The sequence below is a fragment of the Trachurus japonicus genome, chromosome 22 (genome assembly GCF_045865225.1).
Source record: "Trachurus japonicus isolate A0001 chromosome 22, Traja_1.0".
Lineage (NCBI taxonomy): Eukaryota > Metazoa > Chordata > Actinopteri > Carangiformes > Carangidae > Trachurus > Trachurus japonicus.
Genome location: NC_140928.1, coordinates 23,142,558 through 23,162,910, shown reverse-complemented (window position 1 = coordinate 23,162,910; position 20,353 = coordinate 23,142,558). Strand labels below are relative to the sequence as shown.

General features: G+C 44.1%; 1 protein-coding gene across 2 annotated transcripts in view; it reads right to left on the bottom strand.

The window, feature by feature from the left end:
- Window positions 1-20,353, bottom strand: part of LOC146964074 (connector enhancer of kinase suppressor of ras 3-like) — a 47,755-nt gene that overhangs the window by 21,511 nt on the left and 5,891 nt on the right. For both annotated transcript variants that reach the window (XM_085768234.1, XM_085768236.1), the window contains 7 exons: window positions 11,300-11,463; window positions 6,797-6,999; window positions 5,713-5,800; window positions 2,086-2,127; window positions 1,078-1,197; window positions 838-897; window positions 62-130 (listed from right to left, as the gene is read on the bottom strand). In XM_085768234.1, the coding sequence (XP_085624360.1) occupies window positions 62-130; window positions 838-897; window positions 1,078-1,197; window positions 2,086-2,127; window positions 5,713-5,800; window positions 6,797-6,999; window positions 11,300-11,463 (746 nt within the window). The remainder of the gene's footprint in view (window positions 1-61; window positions 131-837; window positions 898-1,077; window positions 1,198-2,085; window positions 2,128-5,712; window positions 5,801-6,796; window positions 7,000-11,299; window positions 11,464-20,353) is intronic.

The following is a 20,353-nucleotide window of genomic DNA, read 5'->3' as shown; positions in this document are numbered from 1 at the left end:
ATTTACCATAATGGATGTTCAAATATGTGGATAATGGTTGTGAAAAAGTGGAGGTTCTCACCACTGTCTGCTGGTTCACCTGGATCACCTCATCGCCTGCATGGATCTTCCTGGTCAGGTCTGCAGGAGACTAAAGAACAAACACACACTTATAAGGTCAAAGCCTATTGGATAAATGTTGAAACATCACTGTACCTGCTGCCATAAAAAAACACCCTGTGGTAACTGGAAGCTAATTTGGTGACTGTCTGACTACGACTGTTCCTGCCTTTGTGTTTCCGTTCAAAAAGCAAATATCTGACGCTCTGACAAACGCTCCCAAGTTAAAAAAATCGTGAGAAAATCCACACGGCTCTCTGTTAATACATATCAGTTCCATCATTTTACATGTCACACTCATATCAAACAAGATTAATGAGTCATTATTGTTGATGATTCAGATCCTGATTCACAATTAAGGACCGGAGGCATAAGGATCCAACCGTGGCAGTGATGCCACTGCATTAGTCACTGGCTGTCTCAGTGTGGGGGTGCTAAGATGTTGTGTGATATTTAATGATTACTAGAGTGCAGAAGCAAAAGGTTCAGTTCACAGATGAGCAATTCTTCACTCCTTCAGATAAAGTAACTCTGTGTGGCCTCAGTATGAGAGGAGGCGAATGAAAGGGAAGATGAGGAGGAGGATGAGCGTGATGTTTTCTTTTTGAGTCTATATCAGAAATTTATTCTCAGGAGTGAGGTGTAAGAACGTGAGTTGACCATATAAATGAGATATAAAAATAGAAACACTATCAGTGATTGCTTTGTGGTGTGCTTTGAACATAATGTTATACTTACATGCTCTGTGGTTCCTGTGATGACATGTAAACCATCATAAGTAGATTTGATGTACATCCCCTGTGTAAAAAAAACACACACACACACACACAAAATGATTATGGTCAAAATATAATATCCCCCGAGGGAGACAAATGTATGACGGGGACGTGAGGGGTCACAATTTGACACACATTGCATGCATTCCAGGTTCGAGACAGAAAGTTTGGGACGTAAAAAAAGATTCCCAGCATTCCTTACCAAACCCTCTCCCGGCTTGATATTGGTCAGCTGGACTTCTTCCAAGCAGGCCGACTGGCTCATCAGGGGGTCAGAGGTGGTTCTCACGGTCTGATCACAGATGTTGTTGAGAATCTTAGACTACAGAGGAGAAGGGGTAAAAACAAAATGCAGCCGTGAATAAAATAGGAAGCACAAGACTCCAGAGAACTTTTGAATGTAAGTGAAGTGTTAAATCCTCTAATGGTGTATTGTGTCTTGAATAACCAGTCGAGGTATTGTGTGGTTTACGGGTTTGAACAAGTCATGTTTCACTGCTGCTTACCTTCACTGGTGCTCATGCCTCTGTGTGTCTATATTCATGTTTAGTGTTGAGGCTCAATGGGCAATAAGGGACCATTATTTTGCTATTAGCTAGACGTTCCTGAGCACACACAACAATGAACTCGGTCCAGCGCACACACCCTTTCTCTCAGCTTCGCCCCTTTGCTTGTTTTAGGACACAAACTGTAATTTGTCATAATTAGAAGGGTCTTTTCTGTGGCACATGCATTTTGTTTTGAACACACGGTGTTCCACATTTTATGTGGACAAGCTTAGAAAATGGAGGGGAAAATACCGTGCAGCGCAGACGGGGAACATAGACAAGAGCAAGACAATTCAAAATCTTACAAAGACAGTGTCAGCTCTACTGCTGACTTGTCTGAGAGGGAGACATAGTGCCAGAGGAAGCCCTGTGTTAGCCTAAGGAGTCTGGAGAGTGTTAGCAACAGGAAACGCTGATTGATGGCCGGGGCATGTTAGTGCCGCCTCCTCCACTGGCAATCCTATAGACCTGTCTGCTCTATTCACCCAGAAAATTGACCTTGCTGCCAAGAGCACGTCTCACAATCTGGATGTAAAAAGACATTTACTCCCCCCACCCAAAAAAAGGGTGAAAAAAAGACATTTTCCCTGCACACAGGAAATCCTGGGTCCCCCTTTAGTTTACATTTTAGAAAACAAAGGGAAGAGATAGAGTTTACTTACAACTTCTAGGATCTTCTCTTCCATCTCGTAAACACTGCAGTCCTGTAGAGAAGACAGAGATGACAGATGAGATGTGGGAGCAGTAAACAACAGGGGAGGCTTAACGGAAGAGGTTATTCAATGGCCAGAGAGAAAAAGTATAGGGGTTGGGTAAGTGCGATATAATCAACATTCCAGATATAGACCTGAGAAAAATGGAGAAGAGCCACAAATAAACAGCTTTTAGTTTCAAATTGCCTCCTTGGCTAAATTCTGGGGATTCTATAATTGCAGAATGCCCCGTGTGGTTCAGTGAACTATACTGGAACGTGAAGGACATGTGAACAGATGACGTAAGGGAAAATAAGTAATCTTCAGAAAGTCCTCATGCAAATAGTCCTTGGGGGTCTTTTCAAGTCAGACATGAGACATGAGAGCTGACAGTAGCTGTGATCTTGGTTGTTTGGGGGAAAATATGTGCTGATAAAATGTGCAAGGTCAGCTGGGATACTGAGCGCCATCCCCGACATAGGGACGGGTAGACTGCAGCTGGACTGGACACAGCTGAGCCAACAGCCTCTCCTGACAACTGTGTTGTTGGTGGTGAAAGGGCCTGTGGTTAGGAAAGGGCGGGTTCACAGTGCATTATTTGTTGGGGGAGGGGTGGCGCTCTTTATGCTGGGAATGCCCCCAAGGGAAAGCCATCCATCAAAACACAGGTGAAATGCTTCTGTCAAAACCAGAGAGCGCAGAAAGCCCTCGCAAGCCTTTGTCAGCGCAAAATAAAGGGAAACTGGTGTTGTGGCCCGCACTGTATTAGTGACATGCATAGGCATGTGCCATGTACAAAGCCTGCTCTGTGGCTCTTTATAAATCCATTGTGCAGGCAGCAAATGGGGGGGTCAAGCAAGTTTTTCCATATTTCCATAGCTTGCACATTCCACTGGTCGTAGAGGCGAGCGCCTGTTTTCAAAGGCACTTGGCTTGTTGAACTGTTGGTTTGTTTGTATAGACAGGGTTTGCATGACTGTCTGTGGCCATGAGAGCGATGGTTTCCCAACATCATGAGTCCATCCTGTGCTCCCTAATAAGTTTGATTTGTGTTTGAGAGCCTAAGCTCCTCTAATAAGGTTCCACATCTTTCTTACTTTGAGGGGAAAAATGAAAACCCAAGATAAACACCAAGTAGGAAAAAGAGCCATCAGGACAGGTTTCATTTGACATACACTGGTCCCAAAAATTCTGTTTCCATACAATACATCTTCAGTCGGCCAAGAACATGTGGTGGTTTTTCCAAAGAATTTGGCTATGCTTGCGTAAACACTTAACTGCATACTTCTTTCACAGACTGGACAATGTTTGGATGACTACATTGTTGACCGAGCCAAGAGGGATGAGCTAAAAATACATATTTTGATGTTTACTTGTCCTCAGAGAAAACAGTAACGGCGGCAGACATGGCTTGGCTTGCTGGTAGCTTTAACATTCACAGAACATTTCTCTCTTGTTTCAGACTACCATCAAATCATGTGAAAACAATATCACAGATAATCCTCCTAAGTTCTGTTCGTGATATCCAAAATAATCCCATATCTTTGCGGAAAAACCAAAGTCTTTCTCGTAGACAGGAGCCAGATCAGAACTAAGCACAGAGAGAGGCTGAGGGACAATTCCCTGGGTGTACTGATCCCGCACGTTATGGACTTGATCCCACAGCCGGTGTGGATCAGATGACTCTGTGTGCAGCTCTCTGGGCCTTTGATCTGCCACCAGAGCGGATTTGCATGGTCGAGCAATGAAGTGGCCGACAGAGAGGAGCGCTGGCAAAGTGCTGAAACCTGGAGAGTAGCTGCCTTTAAACTGGAGTGAAATAAAGGACATGAACTGCAATACTTAAGACCTGGCCTTCCAATGTCCTGTTATTCACACAGTGTCACTATAAGATGGATATATATTTGTTGAGGTTCAGTGTTTGGCCTTCATAATGGAATCTGCCTGTTTTTCTATTTAAAAAGAGAAATAAGCTACATATCTCATCCAAAAATTCAGGAGTGGGAAGCACGCACAAAAGACACAAGAGATCGATGAAAACTGTGTTCTTTGAAAGAGAATGACCTCCACGCAGACAGGTCAGCCAAGATGGGTGATGCGTTCACAGTTTTATGGCCGTGTCCCATTGTGTGTGTACACACAGGCTTCATTCAAGCAGAACACATAAACTGTGTGATCTGAAAAGCCCCAATTCTTGGCTGAAGTTCATGAACGAGCTGGGCAAACCTCACGCTGTCCTCCCCCATCATAAAACTAATCACTGAGGCAGTCTCCTGTGCAACCTATTTTAGTGGCTCATATGCTTGCCTGTTTATTATTGAAGAAAACCATAACAAAACAATAGGTCCAAAGAAATGAGAAACAGAGTCCAGAAGTATGCCGCTAGGTTTACACATTTCAGATTCCTTAACGACGGAGAGAGCTGGAAATAAGTCTTTCTCATCTGTGACTCTGCAGCTCTGTGCAATTACGATTAACAATGAGTTGATTTAAAACTAACAGGGGACTAAACTACGCCGCCCCCTCCAGCTGCTGGAGGAAAACTAATCGCTCCAGTCCTACAAGAGTCTTTCAGCACCTATCAGGAGTTTATTCTACACCATAACCTCTGTACTTCACATGGCAGTGTGGGAAATGTATACCCCCCCCGCCCCTCTCCTGGATGACCATGACCGAGACATCCACTGTAAATCATCAGAGGCCCTGAAATCCCAGACTCTGGCGAGGAAATAGGCACTCTGGGAAAGGAATTTATTTTGATGCAATAACCCTCCAAAAACGACACCTGCAGTCTCGGCAGCCACTTTCACTGGCGGTGTAGAGAAAGTGTTGCTTATCCTTGTGCGTTTAAGACAAAAACCTTTGTGCAGAAGAAAGGAAAGGCTGCTCACCAGCTGCCTGTGTTTGATACATATGTATGAGCTAAACCACTGCTGGTTGCATGAGACTGACAGAGGTGGACACTTAAGTTGTGCCATGATGCAACGCAAGAGCAATTCTCTGCAGAAAGTCCTGGGGTCTAGTGTCTAGTGTGGATGTTTGCTGATGTTCTGTTTTAACCGTTAGCTGTGGAAGAAGTCAGATGGACCTCCTCCTCATCTCTGCATTAAAAAAAAAAAACCTACACACGGGAAGCGCTTTCAGACAGTTTGATCTCCCGCTGTGAGCATCTTGGAGATGCAAAAACAGGAACCACATGGCTGAGGGAGAATGGCAGCCTGGGGAATGTTGGCAGGCACCTTTAAAAGCACGCCAGCGGGTTTTATGAAACTGGAAAACACAAAAGCGACGTTTACCATTAAACGTCCCCGCACTAAGGGGGTCTCCTTATTAGCCAGCGTGAGGGGGGGAAAGATCCCAAGAAAAACATCAGCATTTGCAATAATGTGCTCAGACTGCTGGCTTCAGGTTCATGTCATGGCTGCCAGACCACATTTCCCATAACTCTCTTCTCCTACACTTTATCCTGCATGTCTGTGCCCCCAAGCTTGTATGTATTCAGTGGAAAAAGCTATTGTGCATGTGCATATGTGTGTGTGTGTGTCTTTTCCTTGGGGCTGGCTACATGTGTGCTGTTGAACTAACTAGCATGCAGACCTGTTGAACTGTGGTGGTGAGCTCCAGGCACAGCTGAATGATCTTGTTCTTGGTGGCTGTGAAGTCACTGATCCCTGTAAGAGGCGTCCTGCAAGCAGACAAAGAAGGAAAGGGAGAACATTAAGGAGCAAGTCTGGAATGCTTGACTGCACAACTGTAAAATCCATGTTTAGAACAATAACGGTTGATACTAATATCGAAGCAATTGAGTCATTAAGTCATAAAAAGGCTAAAAACAGAACACAGAGTCTGCTATAACACGGCAGACTCGGTGAACCTTGCTCTGATTGCTGTGTATGGGTGACTGGCCACAGACAGACAGTCTTTGTTATATTTGAAGAATTTCACTGTTTTAGTGCAGTTCTTGTTTAACCCAAGTAAAATAACAAGATTTTCAATATTAATATTATTATGCTCAGGGTCTATGTCTACAGTCCGAAGCCGTCAGCAGCTATAATACTCAACCAACAACACTACTTGGCGTCAAACTGTGGGATACCAATACACAGACGCGCTGGCATTTGATACTTAACATTTGACACTGACAAATATTAGAATAAGAGGAAAATACATTTAAAAAAAGATGTAAAAATTGAACTATTACTGTGAAATTTCTTTAATAACACGTAAAAATGTGTTTATGTTGTCATCTGAGTTCTGACTCAACATCGAGCACAGACGTCTGTACTGCTCCCATCTACCATTTATGATCATGATGTCACTGTACACAAGCCTGCCACCAAAAAAGAGAAGCTTAATTTCAGCCAGCTATCATTTAATCCTGCCAACCTGCTTAATATGCTCTGCTTTTATGGTGCCATGGGTTGTGGAGCAGGTCACGTAGAGAGCAGAGGGGATATAGACATTCAGAAATCAATTTCTGGGCCATTACGTCCAAATAAAGAATGATTTATCTCACCCAGCCGCGTCCAGACTCAGCACCAAGCGTTATTATCACATACTGTTAAGCTATGTCTTTTATGTGTGATATCTACTTTTGTGAGCAGACGGCGTCGGCGGTCTCTCTGATATCTGATCTGATTCACAGTGTACAGGCAGGTTGTGGTGATAGAGGTCTTATTACCTGTCCAGCCAAGCCAGGAGGCTCTTTGCGGCTCCGATCAGCTCCACCACGGATGTGAGGAAGTCGTTGGGTGGCTTGCGAGAGGTGGTGCCTTCATACGCGGGGCTTTTTCTACGTTCGGACGTGGCCATGTGAAGACTGTTGGTGGCGGCTCGCATCCTCACAACCAGATTCTTCAAGTTGTCCGTCTCGACTCCGTAGTTCTGCAACAGTACAACAACACACAATTCAAACTGTGCACCACATGCATGCTTGCGCCAATCAAGCTTAGAATCAAAGCAAACAATCTTTTCACACTCTAGTCCTGGGAGGTTCTTTGCCCCTAGGACATGTCGTTTCCTGTACAGTGAATGGCTGTAATCATTTCTCAGGCAGATATGATTTAAACGCACTCATCTGTGTGAGGACAGCACAGCCATGAATTTTCCTTCAGTCTACAGATTTATTCGAGGGGCGTGCACGTGCCATCACCTGATTCCTATCAAGCAGAGCAAAGTTTGCATTCTTGTGCCGGGGTTGTTTCCTGCTTTTCCATTCCTCGACTTTATAGGTTGTTCACATGCACAAAAGCAGCAGGGTTGTGTCTTCACGGGTCACTAAGTACAGTACAGATCAAGCTATGAACGGTACTTCTACAGAGCACTTGAGCACACTGCAACAGGATGCACTTCTTTTTTTTTCCAAAAAGTGTGTGAAGTGTGTGTCTGAGGCTTAGCTTCGCCACTTGTCAAATATTTTAAAGAGCTTGCTTTAAAGTCCTGTCACTGTTTTGATTGAGTAAATGGGTGTGTAGCGATGTGTTGCTTTAAAGGTAAATAGAGGAACGGTGGCCCGGCTCTTGTCTCGGTAAATATCAACTTACATGGTGTTGCATCGCTGCCAGCAATGCTGCTGTTATGTGTGACGTGCCAGCAGCTAAATACGCTTTGCAAAAGGAGTAAAAAAGCATGTGTTTGGCAAAACAACGAGGGAGATCTGCTAGTGGTTAGCGTCTACTTTTATTCCACTGCCTCTCTCCAACGCGCACTCAAAAAATATACAAATCATTTCACTCATTTTAATCCCAGAGTAATCACTGGAATAACCGGACCAGTTCAACAGTAGCAGTAGGTTAGTAGCAGTTTCCTTCCTCGTGCCACGCTCAACACATGAAAGGGATTGTTGTCACGTCACAAAAGAGAAGCAAACATCAGAGAAGGGAGAGACGTCATTTGATGGTTTGGTTTCTTATTCAGTCGCTCACACAGTCTAGAAGTGATACTTTAGCACACAGGGCAGTGCAAATATTTTCCAGATCAAACGTCTCTCCTGGCTTTTTCATTAGCAGGCTAATCACACAGTCACAGCAGCTCTGACTGGCCCACAGATGTCCGGTGAGCCTTTGTCCCACACTGCCAGCTGAGCTAAAACCCACCACGTCTTGAGCACAAAATCACAAAAATCTGTGGTTCCAATCAAATACAATTTTTCATTCCCTGCAACATTTCCAGCCAAATTCACATTCTTTCAGTGCCTTTTTATAGACTTTCTGTTAATCTAGAATCAAGATGGCAGAAGATTTTGTGTGTGTGTGTGTGTGTGTAGACTCTACTTGGGGCTCTTTGAAGGAAACTATATACTGATATAAGTGTCCTTAGGAGAAATGGAGACCGGCTATCACAACACAGAACTTCCTGCCCTTGCCACAGGCATTACATGGATCTGACTTGACTATAAAAGATACAACTGTCTGCAGTGTGTGTGTGTGTGTGTGTGTGCGTGCGTGCGTGCGTGTGTGTGTGTCTGTTGCTGGATTGTGCCATCTAAGGTTGAGTGTTACATTATACCCTGGGCAACAGTAAAATACAATTTACAGCTCCTCTGTGGCCAGATGCTCTGTCATATACTGTACGTTCAATGGCTGTTGGACGCAGTTAATGTGTGTGTGAATATCATGAGCTGCTCGTCTTTAAGTAGGCCACTCGGGTCTGAGAACAAATAAAGAAGTGTTGGGTTTCAACACCGACTCTGCGGAAAGCATCACAGCCTTCAGTAAAATTAATTGAAATGTTCTTTCTTTGTCCCTGGACGGCAATTTGGTCTTGATCGCTTTTGGGAGGAAGAGAAGCATAAGTAGAAATACATCCTATAGGGCTGTGAGGTTGTATGTCAGGCCATCAGTCTTTGTGATGTACTATGAAGCTGTGATCTTTTTTTTTCAATCACATGATGGCTTAATATTTGAAATTCTAGGGCAAAAAAGCAAATCAACCTGTGACAGCATCAACATGAGTCAGGACATGCCTGAACTAACAGTAAACAAAAAAGAGGCAAAGTGGGGGGAGTGTCTTAAGAGTGTGGAGGGTTTTGGGTGCTGGTGGCCCGTGTTTCTGTCGGCAGCAGTGACCTTGCCACAGTTACAGCTAATTGAATCGGGGGCCTCACTTCCTCCCGAGGGACCTGCTGAAGGTTGAGGCCTCGTTCTTAATAAGGAAGCCCCTAACGGACATAAAACATTAAGCTGAGCTGCTTCGATCGGAGGTGAAAGGTCGCAGAGAGTCCAGCATTCCTGACTCTGGGAGAAAAAGAGGTGGTGCGATGTGCCAAATCTTCCTCACTAAATTGCATAAGACCATGCATTGTAAATACAAGTATTTCAAAGAAAGAGCACCTTCTTGAAGAAAAGAATAAACATTCATAAATGGAAAAAGGGAATTCAAATCAAAAGCAAGCTGAAGCAGCACTTTGGAAGGTGCGTTTATGAAGCAGCTCAAGGGGAAAATTACTTGAGATTTTTACTGTGTTGATGCAAAGGTTCGGGGGGTGAACAAAAGTCTGGGGATGATTACTGTGATGGTAAAAGAGGTTATGGGCCACAGGATGTACCATATGGTATATATTCTATGATGAGTATATCTATCAAAAAACAACAAAAAAAGGCAACCATATCTGCCAACTGCCAAGTGCTTCCATGTGTCCATTCCAGTGGCTGCAGCAATGGAGCAATGGACACAGTGTAGTCAGGTGATGGACAAGTTGCTATAGTGTTGATAGAAGGAAGGGAGCTATCAAATCAGCATCGCCTTCACTCAAGATCTAATCAAGATCTAGGAAATCCCATTCACAGCTTCAGGTTGCTGAGCTGGCAGATCACTGATAAAATCACATAGTTGATTCAAAGCCATGTCACCCACAGATTTCAGATCAACATCATTCAAGTGGCAGCCTTGGGTGGGAGAGAAAAGGTTCATCTTTTAACTTTCTTCAGAGCAAAAAGTAACCCTGCCTCAAACGAGTAATGTAAAGCATTTTAAGAGAGCATAAAGGAGAGGGAGAAATGCTGACACTGCGACCACAATCTGGGTCTTTTATGGCACAGGAAGTGATAAAACTTCAAATCGATCCCATCTGCTTGAAAAAAAACCTGGTTCTCTTTCAGTTGGAGCGCGGACAGTTTTCATCGCTCTTTTTATGCTCACTGGTTGAAGGCAGAGACGTTTTTGTTGGCAACTCTTCTGGAAGGATGTGATGATGGACAGCGGGTCAAGCCGGTTTCGCTCCCACAGTGGCTAATGAGAGCCGCACAGGGGGGACGTTTAATTGAACCGAGAGAGAGATGGCTCAGGTGAACAGGAGGCTACGGCAGCGAGAGTGAAACCGACTCTTCCAAGTCTCTCCTGTCATTTTGCATCAAGCGAATGGAGCCTTTAAAACAAATACAGCTGCAGAATGAATGTGTTGTGTATGTGAAGGAGACTTAATATGTAAGGATCAAACTGTCACTCATCGCTACATGAAAAACCCACCCATTAACTGCCTCTAATAATCTCCCACAGCTTCAAACTGCCAAACCGAGCCCAGGGCCCCCCGTGACCCGATCTCCTCTTCTCTGACACCACTGTTCCCCCAGTGTCCTCGGGGGCTGCTTCATGTGTTGTGGTGCCTCCACACCCCGCTGAGCTGTGTGGGATTGGATGAGCCTGCATGCATCGCTGCTTCCTTTAGCAGCCCAACCAGAAACTACAGGCTACAGAGTTTTTTAGTGAATGCACACACTGAGAGATGGATGGAGAGAAGGAGAATGGGGGCGGGGGTTGATGACCACAGAAGGCAAGTTGTTGTTCCAAAACCTTTCTGAAGATACAATACAGTCAAGTCTCACCATTGTCACACACACTCAGGGCTCCAGACTGCCCCTTAAATGGAGGCATTTTGCCCCTAAAATTTGACAGTGCAAGTAAATGTTTTATCTACTAACCAGTAAATTTGCAGAGGTTTTTTTCCCTTCTTTTTTATTTACACTAGTGAAATGTGGTTGGAGCGACTGAAAGAATCTGGAATCTGTCATTACAGGTGGCAGGCCAATGTGTGTGAGGATCATGAATGAAAAGAAAAAAGTAAATATCTTTGCAAACCCCTAAATTGTCTGCTTATGCTCCTTTTAATTCGGGGCCACTGCGCTCCTAGTAAAAAAAAAAAAAAGTTAGTGTGGAGCCCTGACACCCAGTGCAAAGATATACTGACCAGAGCACAGAGTAGGTCGACGGCCTCCAGCACCAGCTCCTGGTGTCCGATCCTGGCTACGCCGAGCTCCTCCAGGTCTTGATGTGTGATCTTCAGTAGCTGCTCCCCGCTGATCTTCTCCCGCTCAAAGTTGCTCACATACTGCTGTAGGCTGTCATCCAAACCTGGATACACACAAGAAGAAATAGGTAAAGAAGGTGTGTGAGAGGGGGGGACTCATTAAGCAAACATTAAAAAATGTGAGCAGCCTGCTGCTTAAGAAAGGATTAGTTCAACTGCCATTTACTAACTTTGGCTTAACTGCTATATCTGTCTAATTAGCATGTGTCCCAATATAGTGTGTAAGTGTATGTGTATGCACAGCGGAGATAAGGAACAGGTGGGATTGCTATCTGTGCTGCTAGCTAGACAAACACACCATAAACAGAGTAACGACTGAGACCTCGGAGTCTGTTAGACTGGTTAAACAATGGATGACTATATTTGTGTGTGTATGTGGGTGTTTCAATAAAAGGTGCCTGTGTCAGGGGCGTCCCCTTGCTACTATTTGGAGCTGCACTAACAAATGAGTTAGACCGTTATGGTCCCAACGGCCCAGGAACATACAATGATTTAACTCACTATGAACATACAGTGTACTGTGGCGCACTGGAGAATGAGTTACGTACAATGCACTGCAGTGAACAAACTCACAAATGTAAAACTCCCTATGCGTGCATTGTGTCCCTCGGTGGACCTTCAAGTAGTGTTTAGACAACAGAGTGAAGAACGAGCCTTTGTGTATGTCGTTCATGTGTGTCGTCTAGCTGAGCGAACGCCATCTTTCTCCCCATCAAAGAGTGCACAGAGAGGGGGCAGCTGCAGCTACATGGCCCGGCGCCCTGCTTCTCTGAAAGACCTGTCAGCTGCATGACACACTCACTCTGATCATAACACACACACACACACACACAGTTTCCAGTTTGATATTCAAGCAGCAATAGCTTGACTTTTTTTTTTAGGAACATGTGACTTATCCACAGATAACAGCAGCTAAATAAAACGTAAGGTATGTGGTTATAAGAAGATTCATTGGTCACCGAGCCATTTTTGTGAATGGCACCTCATATCCTCATGCCACACACAGACACTTAGCCTGTGCGTGTGTCGCAGAGAGTATGCGTAAGGGAAAGACAGTCAATATGTGTGTGATGGCACATACGGAGCAAACACTACAGTTAATCCCTCATCATGTATATGATTTTATAACATATAACAAGTAAGCTCCTTACTATATTCCTTCCTTTATGTTACTTTGTTTTTTTGTTGGTGTGATGTGGGAGGGGCTTAATAAGAAAAAAACTACAATGTGACATACACCACTAATCTATTTCAGGGGCTTTAGCGCAAACAGTTTAACGTACAGGAATGCAGCTGCTACACAATAATAAGCGTCTTCATCAGACCTCTAGGACGGAAAGCTTTTACGACGAGGCAGCTGCAGAAGTTTTCCTGGAATGCTAAGTTGTTATTTGATAAAAAAGCTGGAGCAGAAGTCAAGGAGCAGGAGCCAAGTTGCTTGCTTCATGAGCGCTCGATATTGTGCCATTTCGAATCTTTGTGGTTCGTTGATAGTAGAAAATCCACGTTACAGTGACACTATACATCATGCTGCATTGTGTTGCCCTAGGACTCGGACTACCTCCCTTCAAAGCCATTAAAATTCCATTATGGCACACAGTTCACTTACAGCAGCATTTTTTAAACCTTGGGAAAATATATGAGAGAGCTCAAGTCATCTCCACTGAATCAAAGGGAAAAAATCCATCATGACTTGTTAACCATTAGCCGCCACACAAGTCAAGTCCAGTTAGGCTCATTAGATTTTTCTCATTCCTCGGCATGCTAATTCCTAGGCACGACTTCAGAGATTTTTTAAGCTTAACCCCTGACTGTCCAGGAGGCTGCGCAGGAATCCACTTCCAATTGTAAGAAAGGGGACTGAGCGCTGGCCTGAGCCCACACCACCGTGAACACAAGCCAAATACAAACACTGGGCTAGTCACTTAATGCGATTAGATGAAAACAAAGACTTGGATCCAGAAGGGGCAAAGTTTCTCCTTCCTGCTGTGTTAAAAAGGCATTTCCTGTGGAACGGTGCCACCGTCCTCACCGAACAGAAGAAGAAAGGGCACAAGGGAAACTTGTGGTTCGGCTTACAATGAGACATTTCTGAGGCTTTTCCTTGCTCAGCTGTAGCAAAAAAACCACACAGACTAGATATAGGAAACAGTCTGGAAAAAAGGGAAATTAATCTGCACCCTCTAATTGATGAACGAAGGGCCTTTCCTTTCCTCTAGACTGTTTTCACTTTCATTGGCAAGTGTGGTCTCCTCGCATATCCAGACCATGATCTTAAGGTTTAGAAATTTCAGGTCACCCCAGGGTTAAAACTGATCTGCATTTGCTTTGAAATTGAACAATTGTAAGTGTGTTTCTGTGCGTCAGAGCAGGAACTGCCATCTTAATGGCAGCAGTGATGGAGAATAGGGGTAAATGTGTGCTATAGAGAAAATACATCGCTCTCCCACCGAATTCAGGGGCCCTCACAGGGACAGCTCACAGCAAACTCTCTCTCTCTGGACTCAACCAATTGACACCTTCAGAATAAAAGAGGGGTGTCCTTACAGTGGGGCTTATAAAACATTTATTGGGCCTTGATCAATGACTGCTGGTGTGTGTGTGTATGTGTGAGCGAAACTATCAATTTTCATTAAGGGTAGAGAAAGCAGTAAAAGAGATAGAGTGTCACGTTATTGTGAATTGAGAGGGAGGGGGGGAGGCGGCAAGGAGGAGTGTGTGAATGCTTTTCAAAAGCCTGCGCAGGATGAAACGCTTTTGGAGGAGTTTTATTGCCTCTGTGAACCACTTGGCAAATGTCCTCAAACCAGAGCAAGTGGGTGTAACTGTGTGGCAGCAGAGGCAACAGACACGCAGCGTCAACATCAACTCCAATCACATGGCCAATAAGCTGGAAAAACAGAGCCAGTGCCCCCAAAAACACGTCTTTAAATTCAACACTTGACTGATAAAAACCAAGACTGAAATCTCGATCAATTCAAATACTACACCACATGAAAGCTTGGAGCAGCATCATAAACCATCTCTGCAGAGTTTCTTTACAGCTGGTAGTTTGAGTTGACAGAGTCTTAAATGATCATAAAATATGCTGTAATATTTTGATGGTAGAAAATTAAATCCACACTACTGGAACCAGGTGTGAATAAAAAATAAAAAACAGACAGAAAAAGACAATCTATTATGAAAAACTGACTTGGTCATTTATCAAACACAAAATTCCAACTTTTAGTGCTCATTCTGTGCTGTAAATTGTTATTATAGTAACACTTTATTTATATTTCTCTATAACACATTAACCATACTTATGAGTTATGTAGTTATAGCACTGTATAACTATAGTTATAATGTGTTATAATTGGCATATAAATGTGTATAACTATCATTATAAACACAATATTTATATTTATTACAATAAGCATAACACATTATAAAGCATTATAACTCCTTATAAGCCATTATAAAATGTTCTGTGATGTGTCATGCTTATTCTTATAAAGTCTTATGATAATTTGAGTGTTCATAATGATAGTTATACACGTTTATAAGACAATTATAACACATTATAACTATTTATAATGCATTATCAATGTGGGCATTGTCAGCGAGTTACTATAACGTATTATTATACCTGACCTTATAAGTCATGATAAAATGCTTTATAGTGTGTTATGATTATTGTTATAAAGCATTATGATCATTTATGAGTGTTTATAACTATAGTTATCCAGTGCTATAACTGCATTATTACTCATTATAAGTATGGTTATAATGCGTTATAGAGATAGGCATCGAATAAAGTGTTACCGTAAATATTTTGATTTTCATGATTGAATTTGGACCTTGATGACATTTATGGTCTAAATGAAATCCAGGAAGATAATATGTTAAAAAGAAAGATGATTAAAATTAACTGGTGTCTTGCAACAAACTGTTGGAATCAAACTGAAACCATGTCTTATGGGTTCTAAAGATTCCTGCTGTATTAGAGACAATCTGAATGAAATCTGTCAGTGCTGCTCATCAACAACCAAACAGTGCAGGAGGTAATGCCAGTGTGTCCCATCATGGCACCTGTTGTTCACTGTGGGGTCTTTTTCTTACCACCCACCATCTCCCATCCGGTAAACAGTGATAATGTGTAGAGCAGGTTACCCGTCCAACTGCTTCAGTCTATGTATGCATAGTTGTGCGCACAGCCATATTTCTGAACAGCTGGGAAAGCAAGAACCCTTGATATTCCAAGTCTGGATGCTACAAGTGGAGCTGGACCCTGTTGGAGGCCTTGGAGCTCTGCAGCCTACGGAAAGGCTGTGTAAGCACACATTTTTGGCAATGTAAACAACAGAACCCTTTTGCAAATGGCTGGGCTATTTCTGTCATAATCTCAACATTTCCACATCCGTACAGAAGCACAAACAACAGCAGATTGGGTTTGTTGTGTCCAAGTACATCACAGGCCAGAACCATTCTGATGAAAGAAAAAAAAAATCAAAGACGAGTAAACAGCTTCGGACATGACATCTTACACAAAGTCACAGTTTTGTTCTTTGAAAATTGTCGATCGGTCCTGAACGGTGGCCTCAATACGTCCTTCCGTTGCCAACGTTTCGTTCTCAGGGGTTTGATTACACTAGAAAAAGAGCAAACACTCTTTCACCTTCTAGAGAAAGAACCAAACAGGCTTCATCCTCCTCACCTCCCCCATCTTTCAACCCCTTACTGTGCTCCCCCATGGGAGCTGTAGCCACCCTGTGACACACACACACACGCAAAAGGGGACACACACAAACACAAACCAATATCCCCACTGGGGTGGCCAGTGGGAAAGCTACTGGGTGTAGAATAGCAAAGCCACTGTAACTCTGCTGTCTTTATTTGTCGGCCTGGTCTGCGGACCTGTGGGGAATGGGCAGGAATTCGACTCATTGTTCTCCGCTGAGCAGCTCCATTGTGGGAATTCACAGCGCTCTGGCACAATGGTCTCTGGCTAGACCGGGCAGTGTTGTAATTAGAGAGAAAGAAAAAAGCTCCTCTCAGCGACTGCTAAGCTATCCTCTAATGCATGACTTCACAGGACGACAACAAAGCCTGTACACACACACATTGGGCAGGCCCTTCCAATGGGAACTGGGGATAGGAGTTACACAATGGTGCTCTGCATCTCTCAAATCAGTATGTTGTGTTCTCGTCTCTGGACAGCACACAATCTCACAGGTTACTCTGGGAGTCTTCACTCTTGCAACTGGCTACTGTTTTTGCATCAATGGCTCTTTTACTGATGCTGCGATTTTTCCATTTACAATCACTCTTAACTGCTTAACAGGCTGTGACCCGGTGTCACCCGTGTTTTAATCTTATCACTGACAACAAAAGAGTGTTTCACTTCATGTATCCTAATCTGAAACACAGACAACTACAAAATGGCACTGACATGTCCCCAGTGGGCTTCTTAAGTGTGGAAAAAGCAGCTGAGGCCAGTCCTTCCACAGGCGGACAAAAGCAGCTCTGTCTCTCACCGGGTGATGGACGATGACTGATGAGAGAAGAGGAGGGAGGGTGGAGGGGGGGGGTCAAAGTTTGCGGGGCTGTTGATCTTGAAGCAAAACCAGCAAGAAACTATGAGTTCTGCCGCCCCCCAGGCTCAGTTAATCCTCACCTCGAGCAAGCCCCAGCCACGCCGCTCACTATCTCAACAAAGTTTTCAAGTTCCATGGACAGCTCAGCTGATATTGACTGAAGCGAGGTGAGAGGTGATTTCTGGGAGCGATGCGGGTCAGAGCGCACAAGCACAGGTATTTTGGCTTTGGCATGGTGCATGATACATGATGACTTCAGGTCATAAGCAAATGAGAAAACAGAGAAAAACAAGGGGAGGTTAGAGAGATGCTTTAAAAAAAATTGAGATGAAACAGACTGCTGCAGGCACTATAGTGAACGTCTTTGCAAAACCTGCAGCAACCAAACAGTTGTTGCTTAAGCTGAGGGCGTGGAAAAAAAACACTGAAGAACTGGCTTTCTGGGTCACCGAGTTCGTACCTGAATCACTGTTTGGGTTCTTGTCAGACTTCACCTCACATACAGTTGAGCGAATGCAGCCAGACATTTGATTTGATTTATTTAGGGGCAGTTAATTCGGGGGATATTCAATATCAGGTATGTAAATAAACCTCCTCCCTTTCCTGATGTGTGCAGGTAAGTGTGGCTGGTGCCACAGTGTTGGACAGACAGAGGCAGTGGCTTAAGCAGTAACCTCTCTGGCCAACGTAAACACCCATCACTCGCCGGTCGGTCAGCCCACCCCGGCCACGCTGCATCTCATTACCACTTGCATAAACAGCCACTAAAGAAAGCAACAAAGACCTCAAAAATGCCTCAGACTTCCCCTCTTCCCTCTCAGCTCTGTTCCTGCATCCCCACCCATCACAATCCTGAGTCTTTCCTGGCCCCTCCAATGTTCATATTGTTGTGGTTCTGTTTGTTGACGCGTATCCCGAGATAGTCACGGCCTTTGTGTCCAGAAAAGACACAATGCGAGAGACTGTCACTTACAAAAATTGGGAATGTGTTCTTCTTCACAGAAGGTGTTGAATCAGAAGGATATTCCCTCAGTGTGGCCTGGGAGTTTCTCCCGGAGATGGGATGACGGCGCTGTTTGTGTGGCAACAGAACGTCTAAAACACTCACTTTGTGACGACCTATAAATCTTTCCATGAGACAAAACTATAATTAAGGAGGTTTCGCTAAGAGACAGACGTGGAGGGAAAAAGAAGCAAAACGCAGAGGAACAAAGGGGAAAAAGAAAGAAAAGCAAAGATGAGAAGGCAGATGACCACTTTTAAGACTTGACATCAAACCTAAACCTAAGTCACAGCCACAGAGAAATAAACAGGTCACAGAAAAAAAAAAAAAAAGGGAACTCCATTTAGTGGTTAAAAGCCGTCACATGTACGGTGTATGATCAGGGTGGCCCTACATGCTGATTACAGACCAATTTACCAGCACCATAATAGCTGCCTATGGGAACCACAATAAAGATGAACAAGGTTTTGGAAGGAGGAAATGAGACCCCCCCTTATTTAGTTTGTCATGGGAATAGAGCGCCAGTAGACCAACATTGCATGTGGCCATATATTATTGCAGCTAAACTTAACTAAAACTTGCACCAATTGTGCTATTATGTTGTGTGACAATGCTTTATTTGGTTTTTTATGAACCAGACAGGCAAAAGCAAGTCTTTAATTAAGCTAAAGATGGATTCATATTGCCCCTGTGGCTCATATGGTTGAGTGTTAGTACTTTCTCTGTTCCTAATGTGGATCCCCCATAAGCATCTTTGGATAAGAACCTGCTAATTGCTGTAAATCTCCCCAAGGGTAAAATCCCTCCTCAAATCTTGTTAAACAGCCGAGCTGTAAAAGTGGAGAGAAAGATTCGACTGCCAAGCCATGCACGGGATTTAACTCGATCAAAACCGACAGTGGCTCCGTCCACGACCTTGGCACAGTGGAGGTTCCCTCCTCAGCCTTGGCTGTCCACACGCAAATCCTTGCGTACAACCCTAGCTCTATCCGGCTGGAGCTCTTCGCCGCGGCAGCGCAAAGAAGCGACTGGTGGCCCCGGCCTCTTTAAGTCACAAATGGCTGCCAAGAACTGAGCTGATGAAACCGTCTGGGGCTGTAAATAAAACAAGGGTTACTATAGTGACGGGGAAATGGGAGTTTGGGGAAGTTAGAGGAGGATGAGGTGGAGGGAAAGGAAGAGGAGTACAGTATGTGATCACAATCCAACAATTTACAGCTGACTTGCATCCGGGTCAGGGGAGGGAGGGGACAGGGGTCAGACAGACTGGGATCATCAGTAGTGTGTCTTTTCCTTTTCTGTTTCACACACACACAGATACAGTAATTAGCTTTCTCCCAAATAATTCTCAATGACTCACTTCTCAAATATCGCCAACAGTTGAACAAATTATGCAATGCCAAACATCACCCGGCAGCCTACGAGCCGTGGGCAACTGCGCTCCCTGCTGCGAAGGCTGCGGGGTGGGGGAGGGTGAGTCATCTTCAACGAAAAAGGTAGTGGTAAGTGACAGTGTGTGTCACCCTCAGGCTAAGACAGGGCAGCTATGACGCAGACACACAGACACACTCACACGCTGCACGTTGCGCTGTGCTTACTGGGCCGACTCTCTGGCGCTGGTTTTAAGAGATGTGCGATCTACATGGATTCTTCGGTGAATAGACATACACACACGTGCATACTAAGCTCACTACCAAAAAAAAAACACTCCGCCCATCTGCAGGTGAGGTTTGTTTGTACTCCCGTCAGCACCTGTGGGTCTCCTTCACTGCCATGACACATTAAGACAGGGACAGTTACGCTCCTATAAATAAATGTGCTCCTGTTTGGAAAGGGTGCCACATACAAACAGAGCAGAAAGGCAGGTGAGAGGCTTTTCCCAGGTGTCTGCATCAACACTAACAAAAGGGAGAATCAACAGAATCTCCCGTAATTGTTTCCTCAGGTCGACGAGCCACCACTCCCTGCTTAAACAAATTCAAAACCCTCTTTGTACGGTCTATTGAGTTGAAATCAAGCGGGGGAAACAAAAAAAACTTTTCAGCCTTGAGAGCAGATCAGCCCGAATATGACGAAAATGATAGTATGAATAAAAATCTCATCAGTGGATTAAGTTTAGATAGATGTTTAGATATTTCATGGATCTATTGTATCTATAATTTGTTGCTTGTTTGCTAGACGCTGTAGGAGACAATAGGGAAATAAGCAACAAATGTCGTTCATCTTGAAGTTGGGACCAGTGAAAGGGGGAAGTCCAGTTCTTCAACACAATGTGTGACATCACTGCTATGTGCTTGTGGAATTTTCTGAAGACTCCCTGGTTGATGTCCAACTAAACCCAAACGAAAACAGAAG